Raw genomic sequence first — 12749 nt, 5'->3', positions numbered from 1 at the left:
ATACAGCAGGAGATAAATGTGGATTCCCACATCCTTGAGAAAGCTCCTTATTAAATGAAACTAAGAGAGCATTTCCTGGAGAACCCAGAAGTGTTTTGGTAAATGATGTCTGTCATCTGAAGATAATTTTCTTTTGTTGGGGGGGGGAGGGAGTCCCTCCGTTGAAGAAAACTTTTTATGGTATCAGTCTCTTGGTCACCATTAGGGTGAGTAGAATCCATTTTTGCTGTCCTGTTATCAATTTCCATACAGTGGATATACCACAACAACAAATCTTTATTATGGTTGTAGACCAGCTTAAGGAGGGAGGGGTATGATCATTTAAAATCTAAAAAAAGTTAAAACAGAAAGTATATACCGTCATACCTTGGAGGTCGAACAGCCTAGTTCCGGTTTTTGAATGTTCTTTTGGAAGCCGAACGTCCGGCAGGGCTTCTGCAGATTCCAATTGGCTGCAGGAGCTTCCTGCAGCCAATCAGAACTTGCTCTTTGGTTTTGGAAGGTTTTGGAAGTTGAACAGACTTCTGGAACGGATTCCATTCGACTTCCAAGGTACGACTGTACAAAAGTCTATAAGAATCCAAAATAAGTCTAAAAGAAGGGTTAGGAAGATTGGACAAGAGTGAAAGAGCGTAAAAGGTTAGTATATATAAGACAATAGCTATCAATCTAATACGAGTGCTCATTATATCTAGTTTGTGGCACAGGTCATCATCTGAGAAATTTTGAGTGCTACTGTGCAGAATCTGGCAACGTTGTATGTTGTAGCAGGATTGGTATCTGAAAGCAGTAGGGAGGTATAGAATTGTCTTGTGTGCCCTGGGTAGTTAGGCAGTAATGGTAAGATGAGGCTAGTATGAATGTCTCTGTAATAAAGACACTGGAGAAGCACATGCTCTATTGTTTCTATTTGGAATGGGTATATAGTCCAAGCTATTGGGATGTTTAGCAACATCAAAGGTTGCCCATTCATTCAGATGAGTAAATGGGGCTCAGGGCAAGCATCAGCACTGTATCCTGGCAAGGTGTTGGGGCCCCCTGTCAGCTGCCAGAGGGGGTCAAGTGCTGATGCTGGACCTATATGCAAAAATGGCTTGAAAGTCTGGTGTACAAAGTTGGTTGCTGAGCCCAATTTTCTGTATGAACGATTGCAAAATTCAGCTGTCCTGAACTCCTAGGTAAATGTGCATAGGAATGAAGTCTCAGGTAAGAATGTATACATTAGAATTATATGTAGCTTTTCAGTATATGAAGTAATGTTGCGCTGAAGCCCACTGACTTTGAGCTTTCCTAAAAAGGTCATCATGCGTTGGCATCGCTTTCACAATTTACATAATTACATAATTTCACAGAGTCATTCATGAGAATACAGCTACGTTATCAATGGCAAACAAAACATGCTCCCGTTTCCAAAATCAAATTTTCTTTTAAAGACCTCACACATAAGGCACAATATTGCATTCATTAATAATTCAATTAAGCTGCTGCTAAAGCAATTATATGCAGTGAAATGATATTCTTTTTTGGCATTGCATCTGGGGTTCTTTCTGCTTTGCATGGATCAGATCAACCATATATCCATACATTATACTTCTTTGTATCAGGGGTGTTTTCACTTTGGTGTTTTTTTAAAAAATAATTTCCACATACCCTACAGCAAGCTGGCTATCAAATGCTACCCCCATTTTCCTTTGAAGGCAGTGGTGCAGTAGGGGTTGACATTTCTTCATAATGCCAATATGAGCCATTTTCCCTCACCAACTGATGCAGTACAGGGGAGACTGAAAACTGGCTGAATGCAAAGCAAAATTTGTTAGAGATGGTGATTGTTTTTTCTAACATCAGGTTCTTCTAGGGTGTCATTCTGTAGGTGAGAGGAGCTGTGAGAGTATCTGTTCCTTTTATGCCTTTCTAAAAAAAAGTGAGAAATAATACTTCTCTTTCCCCCCTTCCTGCCTCTCCTCCTCCTTTTCCTTTTGTTAAACATCACAGGAGTCATCAGGACAGCCTTGCATAACATGGACAGAGAAGCCAGAGAACATTATTCGGTTGTCATTCAAGCCAAAGATATGGCAGGACAAGTTGGAGGGTTGTCTGGATCAACCACAGTCAATATCACGCTCACCGATGTCAACGACAATCCCCCCAGGTTCCCTCAGAGTATGTAAAGGTTTGATCTGATTTTTTTTCCTCCTGACTAAACCTTTGCCTGTAGTAATTAAGAGTTACATTCATTTCGAAGGTATTTGGTTAAGAAGCAGGATGAGCTGTGAATAATCAACAGAAAGCCAGTGTGGTGTAGTGGTTAATAACAGTGGACTGGTAATCCGGTGAACCAGGTTCGATTCCCTGCTCCTCCACATGCAGCTGCTGGGTGACCTTGGGCTAGTCACACTTCTCTGAAGTCTCTCAGCCTGTTTGTTGTGGGAGAGGAAGGGAAAAGGAGAGTGTTAGCCACTTTGAGACTCCTTAGGGTAGTGATAAAGCAGGATATCAAATCTAAACAAGTGAAATCAGCAAAGGGAAAGCTTGGGGAGGGAGAATATGTGACTACACTCATATTGTCCAGGCAGTTAGGATGGTGCAAACACGCTGTCAGAGCCTATCTGGAATTCCTACCGGTGTGTTTGCATCGTACCAACCTCTCCAACTGCCACTACTCTCCCTCCCAGTAAGCACCAGTGTTGCACCTACCAGAAAGCTAGTATAGCAGTTTCGCCACTACCCATCAAACTGCTTCTGGTTATAATTGACTAATTTCAATAATGAATGGTGTTCACAGTACAATTCAAAGGATGGTTACTCAGAAGGAAGGCCTACTAAATTCAATTGGCGTTACAAGCTGGTGCAAGTGTTTGGAACTGCAGACAAGCATGTGTTAATGACTAAAGAAGCATTATTTAGGCATTCTGAATTTTGCCTGCTTCATATCTTTCAAATACCAAGTGTATGACCTTGCTAAATTTCAGGCTGCAGATGTTTCTACAGGTAGATCATAAAGTTTTTGATCTGGCCTCCTTAGAGAATAGTAAACGACTGATAGGACTTCATTTAAATGTTTAGTGTTCCAGACATTGATTTTCCTTCCTCGTATGAACAAATAAATACTCCATACAGCAAGTTTCCAATGTACTTGAAACTAATTGCTCTTTATTTAAAAATAGCAAATGCTCTGCACCTTTTATTAAGGGCAAAGCTGGCTAGGAGTTGGAGAAGTTAGATGGTGAGTCTCTCAGCATGCTGACCCTGAGCAATTTTCTCAGCTGGAAACTAGACTAGAGCAAGGTGGGGGAGACCAAAATAGATGCTTTTGGTGGCCGAAGTAGCTGGCTCAAGTAATAGATGAACAAAATCTGCTGGGATCCCTGCTTCCTGAATGACAATAACTAGTTGGACTATCCTGCCTAGCTTGACGCAAAGACACTGGGTTATTTCAGGAGGGAAAACAAGTCCCTACATAGAAAAATAGTGTTAAAAAATACAAGCCTCGGAGGACAACATAGCATTTTACAATCTCCACTCTGCATGTGCTTGAGCCAGCGGTGAGTAGTGTCTGAAGGAGAAAGCATTCTAGGGGCAGGTTTTCTCTTTGGCGTGATACATTTTTTACAGTTTGGGACCTGTCCAAAGAAGATAGCTTTGCCACTTTAACATACCCTTTCAAATGGGTCTATATAGAAAGTATCAAATGTAGGGGACAGGAGGAATAGACAGGCAGAGTTCCACAATTGTGAGTATTAAATGTTGGCCTCATTTGTACTTAATGCTAATCAAACGATCATTTGGTATCTGCTGCATGGCAACCAAAGGACTAGGGAAGGAATAAAGGAGCCATTATTTTGTGATTTGAGGACCCTCCCCCCATGCTTGGGGATAAGAAAATACACACGGACACAGATTTTAAGGTTGATGGGCTAGAAAAGGCCACAACTTTATTGATTACACCATGTGAGAGGTATTGGCTTAGGCATTGGAAAAAAACACCAAAGATTGACTCCACCCACAGGGTGGGGCGAGTCTAACAGGGGTTAACCACCAGTAGGGGGAGCCTGTTTATGCAAATAAAACTGTAAGCTCTCCCCTGATGTCACCGGGGGTCGTGCCATGGCCCCAAGCCACAGCAGGGCATCGGTCGGGATCCACGACCACTGGATTCCTTTAACGGAATACCCATAAGGAAGGGATAGGCGATGGCCACACCCTGCCCTTCCATACACCAACCACAGATTCCAATGCCTAACCGCCACCCGAGCCCAAGAAAGGACTAGGGAAGGAGTAAAGGAGCCATGATTTTCTAAATGCACACTTGCGCCTTCAGGCTAAGCAATAGTTTGACTCCATATTACATGCAAACCAAGCCACTGTCTTAAGCGAGTCAAAATGACAAGGTCCAGAAGGTTATAGAAAATACTGAAAAACATGACATACTTTATGGACAGTGTCAATGATGTTTATAACATTGTCACTCCATTCATGGGTTTTATTAGGGCTGCCTATGTCTGGCCAGGATTTCAAAGGCTGAATTTTAGGGCTTCCTTAAAAAATCTCAGCAAGCTTTGGGAGGTCCTGGTTTTTACTTTTTAAAATATGGCAACCCTAGTTTTATGCTTGAACATTTTTCTGAAGATCTTGCTGTGAGTTTAATAAATTTAAATTGCCTCATTATTATTTCTTGCCTGCTGTTCTGTTTTATTCCCATTGATGCACAGGGAAGCACACCTCACTGTCCCCTTGCCCATTCTTGTCATTCCTTTTCCTGAAGTCCAGGCAACTTGAACCTCAGCTCCCAGTTTGCCCAGTCAAAACCACCAATAGTGACATGGGTAGTGTCCACCTGATCTGCCCATCCCACACAATTCCTGCCTTACGTCGTTATTAGAGCACTGTAAGATCAAGCCACATTGCTCTGCTAATGTATTAACAAGACCACAATCTCAGAGGAATGAGGGAACAAGCTTTTGTGGCACACTCTTTAGTTTTGTAAATTACTTAGTTAATTAGTCTACAGCACTCTTTGACTGTGGGCCATTTGTCTTTATTATATTCAAAGGAAAAACAGAGGCATCATTTAGAGAGGAAAAGAGTCAGTCCCTCACAGTGTTTGAGATACCAAGTGTTTATTCATTAGGAACACTCTTATCTTTGATCAGTTCACTATGTTGTCGTTTTTTTACAACACTGTGTATTGTTAAAAAATAAATAAACTGTTTAGCAATGCTTATAGCAGCTTACTATATCGCAATGCTTACAGTAGCTTACTACTATTGGTTGGTTTCACTCTTAGAGACACTCCTAGCAGATGGGGTGGAGTGGTATTTGTGGAGGCTTAGCCCAGTGCCTAGGGCCAAACCGTCACATCTGTAACCAATAAAGTTGTAGCCTTATTTGATCCCATAGAATCAACATTCTGTGTATTGTCTAATTCTTTAATCCCTAGGGAATGGAGTGGTCATGGGGCCCTGACACACAAGATATATTTCACCCTTCATCCATAGATCTCAAGGCAGTTCACAGGATGAAAATACGAGATTAAAATACAAAATACATAATCAAAACAAGAACAAGTACAAAACAAAACAATAACCTGCTTCCCCGCCCTGCCCCCAGTTTTAAAAAAAAATGTCTTAACAAATTTACTTAAGGGGGGCTACTTGTAAATTCTAAGAAACCACAACCAGTATTGATAAGCCTGTTTTAGTGGTTTTCTTCAAGGAAGTGTAATTTTCAAGCATGTGCCTTCTTTTAATAAGCATGGTCTTAAGTGATAGCCATTCGGTTAAACGCTTTGCTGAATTGAAGCTTGAAAGAATAAGTGGTGTAGTTTTTATGAAGATCTGCTGTATTCTTTATGCATGGCAATGAAGTCTATTTCCTACTTTAAGTGCACAACTCACCACAAACTTAACTGTGGAGTCGTAACTGGAGCCTCCATAATTATTTTTTTATGTGAGCAGTTGCTGAATGAATGTTATGTGATCGCAAATGAGAAGACAGGCGGTCTGTGAAATTGAGAAGAGGAGGAACACTGTTAAGGAGACAAATTGTCTTCAGACGCAGTCTACATAGTGAAAATGTAGAGACGTTTGCAGCATATATCACTCTAGGCTCCACTAGCAAACCAGGGCACCCATGAACAGCTAGTCTGGGGACTAATATGTGAGGGTTTCTCTCCTTTCATTAGAAAGCTTGTGGCAGGGGTTTCCAAAATGACCCCTCTTCTGTGACCTCCAAAACCAACCTAGAAGAGATGTATACAGTGGTACTTCTAGATACGAATGGGATCCATTCCAGAGCCCCGTTCGCATCTAGAGGTAAACCTAACTAGCGATGGTGTGTCTGTGCACGCTTGTGTCACTTTTCGATGCTTCTGCGCATGCGTGTGACGTCATTTTGAGCGTCTGTGCATGCGCAAGCGGTGAAACCCGGAAGTAACACACTCCATTACTTCCAGGTTGCTGAGAAGCGCAACTCGAACGCGCTCAACTTGAAGCATATTTAACCCGAGGTATGACTGTACAACTGTTTTGCCCTCAACCAGCCAGAGAATGTTAGCAGCCAAGATCCACACACAGGGAGAAGTCCTCATGGTCAAACCACATGTAACCTTCACTATAGCCCTATGGATGTATTAAATGCATGTAGGGCATACCCATGTTGATGGTGGAACTGGTCACACTTTTAGTACTTCTCCCTGCCTTGAGGTCTTCTTTCTGTAAGAACCACATGTTGTGCATGAATGTCTGTGGAGAAATTCCCTCTTTGCAAGTAAGGGCTCTGTGCAATTGGGACACCCAGGTACAAAGCTGCCTCAATCACAGAGATCCCTACATGTGAGCAAGTGCTGGCATGCTGAAATTTATCCACAGACAACTCATGGTTGCTGCAAGAAGAAAGCCCGATAAGGTTGGTGGAGAAAATAGATTCAGTTCTCATTTAAAGGTGAGCCTATGTAAATCACACTGTCCAATACATGAATTGAAACACAACCATCCTTTAAATTTCACATGTCTCTGAATTTTGCCCTGCAGTTATCCAACCAAGTAATTTGCACAAAAGTGCATGTACTAGGGTAAAGTGTGCAGAACAATGCACATATTGCTGAAAGTATTGAATGAAACATTGTTATATTAGCGAAAATCAGTATTCAAAAAAATGCAAAATCGCATAGAGAAATGTGTATATTAAGAGAACTTTGCAGTAAAATGCTAGTGAATTTTCATGAAGACATTAAAAACAAACAACCCCGGATGTGGAAGTATATACTGAACTTTAGATTGGAAAATTGAGAAACAGATAAACAGATTTGCCCTACATGTAAATAATTCAATCCGGAAATAGAACTCCCCCATAACCAGAAACATTTTTTTAATCTGGTATTGAACTGGAATAAACTGTAGATGACTAACCCATACAGCCTTTATAGGAGAGTAACATAACAGTCCAAAATATGTTTAGGTAAGCCTGCCCAGGTATGAATAAGATTTTATTATTGCAAAAACGGTTATAAATGATTTCTTCTTTTGTTGATTTTTCATGTTGCTTTGTCTTTATCTCACACTGTGTCCAATATTTTATTGAGATATTTGAACTGTTCCTACTTCATAAAGTAGGAGTAGGTTTCATATCTGGTCTGTGTGTCCTTTATCAGAGAAGCTTGGCTGAAATGTAGAGTTGCCATTTATTTTAACCCAGTTGATATTTTGCTTACATATAGAGAGGGACACATATACAGATAGATATTGTAGATATAGTATTCTGCACATAGCCCATCCTATATCTTTTACCAAACTGTGGGAGGAAAAGGTCATTAAGACTGTCAAAGACTTTGTTGTTGTTTAGTCGTGTCCGACTCTTCGTGACCCCATGGACCAGAGCACGCCAGGCACTCCTGTCCTCCACTCCCCCCCGCAGCTTGGTCAGACTCATGCTGGTAACCTCGAAAATGTAATCAAAGACTACATTACCATTAATCTAATTTTGTTTATGAAAATCCGCTAAAAATGGAGGTGCTAAAAATGACATAACATATAATGAAACTCATGGTTTTATACTATGCATGGCTGATTGTAAATTGCAGTGTATTCTAGGAGTTTTGCACCAAATACATATGCATAGAACTGTAGTCTCTGAGAAAGGACAGTTATGGTGGTTTTCCACAAAGAGTAGCAAAGAGAGTATTCTGTTATACATCACATATACCGTATTTTTGCTCTATAAGACGCACCAGATGATAAGACACACCTAGTTTATGGTCCCTTTTTGGGGAGAAAACAAATTGCTGAGCATATACTATATACATAACTGGTTTAATCTTGTACCCATTTACTTTGGAGCAAGCCCTTTAAAGGGAGCACGGCTCTTGCGGGAGGTGGGGGTAAGGGACAGAGCGTGCGGCTCTGTCCCTTCCCCCACCTCCCGCAAAAGCCAGGGATAGCTGTGCGAAGCTTCCGCAGGGCAGCGGGATGAAGGCTCCCTGCTGCCCTGCGGAGGCTTAGCTGCGCAGCCTGCATTCGCTCCATAAGACGCACACACATTTCCCCTTACTTTTTAGGAGGGAAAAAGTGTGTCTTGTAGAGGGAAAAATATGGTATGGTGTGTGTGTGTGTGTGTGTGTGTGTGTGTGTGTGTGTGAGAGAGAGAGAGAGAGAGAGAGAGAGAGAGAGAGAGAGAGATGAGCACAACCTTTTTTGCTGCTAATAATATATACCGGTAGGTTTTCCTAAGATTCATTCCTCTCCTATTCTTTTTGCAGTATTTCATAGAATCATAGAATCATAGAGTTGGAAGAGACCACAAGGGCCATCGAGTCCAACCCCCTGCCAAGCAGGAAACACCATCAGAGCACTGCCCCCTCCTCATTTTCTCAAGATAGCATAAGTGAAGTGAAAAGTGTTATCTCAGCTACATTGCAAAAGCCATAGTAGCCATAATTGCACCTTTCCCAGCCCCATGGCTCTGGATAAGCTTTTATTTCTTTTTACATTAAGGTCGGCTGGTGGGGTGCATGAATGTTCATCTGAGATATAATCTGGTTTGGCTGAGTGCTATAAAGTTTTGAATAGTAAAAGTTTCTCACAATTGCAAGACACATCATTGTGGGAGGAGGAGAATTCACTCCAGGCTTTTAAAATTGCTTAGCTTTTAACTCGGGGAAATTTACAGCCCTTGTTTCCTTGGCCATTTGGGAAGAGAGAATGAAGAGAGCACAAAAGTGTTATATTTTTCTCTTGCGGCTGAAAGATATACATGCTGCTACAGCTCTGAATGTCAAGCAATTCAGTGAAACAAAAGATTAGATCTTAGATGCTTTATGTTGATTTAAAATTTTGTTTGCTGTGTTTTAAATTACTTAACCTAGCACTTTCTTAAAACCCAATTGATTAGCATTTCAGAACAGACTAAAGAAAGCACTTTTTCACACAGTACATAATGAACCAGTGGAATTCACTGCTACAAGATGTGGTGATGGCTAATATTTTAGATGACTTTAGATAGATCAATGGATTGTCAATAGCTGTTGGATCTGTGAATATCAATTTCAGAGAACGAACAACAGGAGTGTGCTTTTGCCTTCATGCTCTGTATCTTGAGTTTCCCATTCAGAATGCTATGCACTGATGATTTAATCTAGCAGAGTTCTTTTTAATATTCTTAATACTTTATTCCTGTCAGAGAGCAGTGCTTTTCATTCTGTGAGGAAAAGCTTTCATAGCTAGGCACCACAGTTTAGTGAAATAATATTTGGTGCATTTGCACTAAACTCGGCGATCATGTTTCCCGTTTAGAAGAGATGTTTGAGAATTTGAAGTGTTATTGCAGCAGAATTGCTAGAAATGATGCCTGAATATATTTTCCAGAACATTATCAGCTGTATGTTCCTGAGTCGGCACAAGTTGGTTCTGCAGTAGGCAAGATCAAGGCTAATGATGCGGACATGGGGTCAAATGCAGACATGAAATACACGGTCATAAACGGGGATGGCTCCGGAGTGTTTTCCATATCAACTGACAAAGAAACACGAGAAGGGATTATTTCCTTGAAGAAGGTAAGCAAAGCCTTTAGAAAAGGCTCACACGTGATAGACATGAAATTCTCTTAGGGCTGTCATGGCACACAGCCTTAGGGCCAAACTGGAAGTGACAGCAATAGTTCCATGCGTTTAAGCTCAGAGCTGTCTCCAAGTGTAGGAAGAGGGGCTCGGGTGAAGCTACATTTTTAAATAGAGAAAGCAAATGTTTGTAAGGACTGTGATTTGCCTCCCAAGTGCTTTTATTCTTGAAAGCACTTTTATCTACACACGTGTTTCTTTTGCTTTCCAACTTCTGTGGTTTCAGTGCACAATATATTCATACAAAATACGTATTTTATCAGAAGATTCACCAAAAAAATATGTACTTTATATTGAAAGGTGCATACAAAGAAGCACACAAAAATCAATGGAGTGCAAGCAACAAGTTAGGGGATTCAAAAACGTGGAAATCTTTCTTCATTATGTGATAACCTCTTCATTGTTTATATTAATAAACAAGATGGTAGATGACTTCCTCTGCTTTTGCAAAAGACCCTTGTGGTCAGATGTGATTCCTAAGCATTTCTGGTCACTGGTTGATAATGACATCACCTTTATTTACCTGACATTATGCATTCTGTCTCAGTTTATGATATTGGATGTCATATCTCTACCAAGTATTGAAAAAATAATAATTACCATATTTTCCCGTGTATAAGACTAGGTTTTTAAACAAAACAAAACAAAAAGGTTTAAAATTGGGTCTCCTCTTATACATGGGTAGTGATGAGGGGGTGTTTTCTTTATTTGGAGTCCCCCCAAATAGGGGGTGTCTTATACATAGGGCATCTTATACACAGAAAAATACGGTAATAACGTTTTTTTTGTTGTTTTTTTTTAAAAGTATACAAATCAGAATGGAATGGACTTCTGACTGAACAGCAGTGAACCTGAAATGGGAAGGAATCAGACATTCCTATGTTATCATTGGCTAAGCAGCAAGCTGCTTTAATAAATGTGTGTTAATGCTATGGAAGCATGTATGTGTACAGGGGGTTATGTCGGAAATAATCAACTCAGGTGTCTCAGAGAAGGTCTTTTAGCAGGATTCAAGACTTCCTAACAGCTTGTGCTGAGTGTGACCTACTTTGTTGTCATAACCATGCAGTCTTTAACACAACAGTGGACAAAAGTGTACCTTCTGGTATACAATATGAAAGTGGCCATGGCTTCAGAATCTCAGGAGGGTCGTGATCTTTAAAGATGCAATGGACCTGTTTTTTAGCTGTGTAAGGAGGACATGATAAAGTACTGGTGCTGTGCTAAATGCAGACCATTCTTCAAAGGGTGAATGCTGCCTTTGGTCTTACATTATCAGAAGTGGGAAATGTCCATTTCCCTACTCCACATTTTGTCCTCGTGGCACAAACACCAAGAGACCGTTTTTGTATTGCCACACGAAATATCAGGTGAGGCAAATGACTGGCAGCTCAATCCTGTGCATGTGTGTGCGTGCGTGTGCTCAAAAGTATGCCCTGTTGAGTTCAATGGTACTTGCTCTCAGGTGAGCATATATAGGATTGTAGTCTTCAGTACAAAAGGGCATGTGGCAGTGCTGGGCTAATATTATACTTGGGCTGCTGAAAATAAGCACTTCAGAAAAGTGCTTCATAATTGGCAAAAAAAAAAAAAAAAAATATTTAGACTAACCTTCCCTCACCCCACTGCAAAAACAACCCCACCCTCCTGTATACCACTTACTGGTATATCGAAACAATCATGGAAATGCATGATACAGAGAAATCTATTAGCATGCATATTCCTCCTTGATGTTTTATTATTCTGCATGCACCAAATTCAGTGCCATTCCACAGACTAGCTAGAATAAAAGGACTATATAAGCACTGGCCTCTCTTAGCCATCTTTTGAACAGCGTCAAAGGGTATCCCGTAAAATATGCCAATATTAAGAAACAGCACTACATAAACTGAACCACTTGGGCCTCAATGTATTATAAATGTTGATCCCGTTGATAAAGCTGGTGGGAAACTATAGAAACCTCTGAAAGATCTCATGATCTCGAAAGGCTGACCCAAGTTTTATATTTGTTCCTTCCTATCAATGGCAAGAAACCATTGCTATTACTCATCGAGTAACCGTCTAGTAAATTAGGGCAAGTGTTGCTCACTGCTGAAAACAAGAACTAGGAATGGGGAGAAATTTAATCCCCTTTTGCATTTAAAAGTGAACTTAACTCACCTGCACTTGTCAAGACAGTACATTAACAAAACAAAACAAAAACAACCATCCTTCAAAATCTATACTTCTCTGAATTTTACAGTGCAGTTCACCACCTAGTATGGGTCCATCTGCCCTATGCTTGGTTTTTGGACAGGGACTTCCACGGGGTCCCCTCTAACAGGGTACCCTGAATAAACAACTGATACAATATTGGGTAATATACCACTTCATCCCATGCTTGTAGACTAGGATTCCACCCAATGCCTTAAACATTTGTGACATTTTACTATGGGAAAGGCAAAACATTTGTTTACAGGTAAATTCCTTCCTGGCTTCAAATATGGCAACCGTTAGCAACCATTTCAAGGTCAGGAGGTACAAAAAACCCCCTTTGGTTAAACCAATAAGACCTAGCTAAAGGGAAAATGGAGGGGACGCAGGTGGCGCTGTGGGTTAAAGCCTCAGCGCCTAGGGCTTGCCGATCGAAAGGTCGGCGGTT

The 12749-nt window shown here is 40.8% G+C and overlaps 1 protein-coding gene across 6 annotated transcripts in view; it reads left to right on the top strand.

Annotated features, from left to right (window-relative positions):
* The window catches only part of CDH18 (cadherin 18), a 639311-nt gene that overhangs the window by 569199 nt on the left and 57363 nt on the right, over window positions 1-12749 (top strand). For all 6 annotated transcript variants that reach the window (XM_079984961.1, XM_079984957.1, XM_079984956.1 and 3 more), the window contains 2 exons: window positions 1993-2160; window positions 9858-10045. In XM_079984961.1, coding sequence (XP_079841087.1) covers window positions 1993-2160; window positions 9858-10045 — 356 coding nt within the window. The remainder of the gene's footprint in view (window positions 1-1992; window positions 2161-9857; window positions 10046-12749) is intronic.

The sequence above is a fragment of the Podarcis cretensis genome (genome assembly GCF_951804945.1).
Source record: "Podarcis cretensis genome assembly, chromosome: 7".
In the NCBI taxonomy this organism is placed as follows: Eukaryota; Metazoa; Chordata; class Lepidosauria; order Squamata; family Lacertidae; genus Podarcis; species Podarcis cretensis.
The sequence above is the reverse complement of the archived record's forward strand: the minus strand, read 5'-3'. Positions and strand labels throughout refer to the sequence as shown.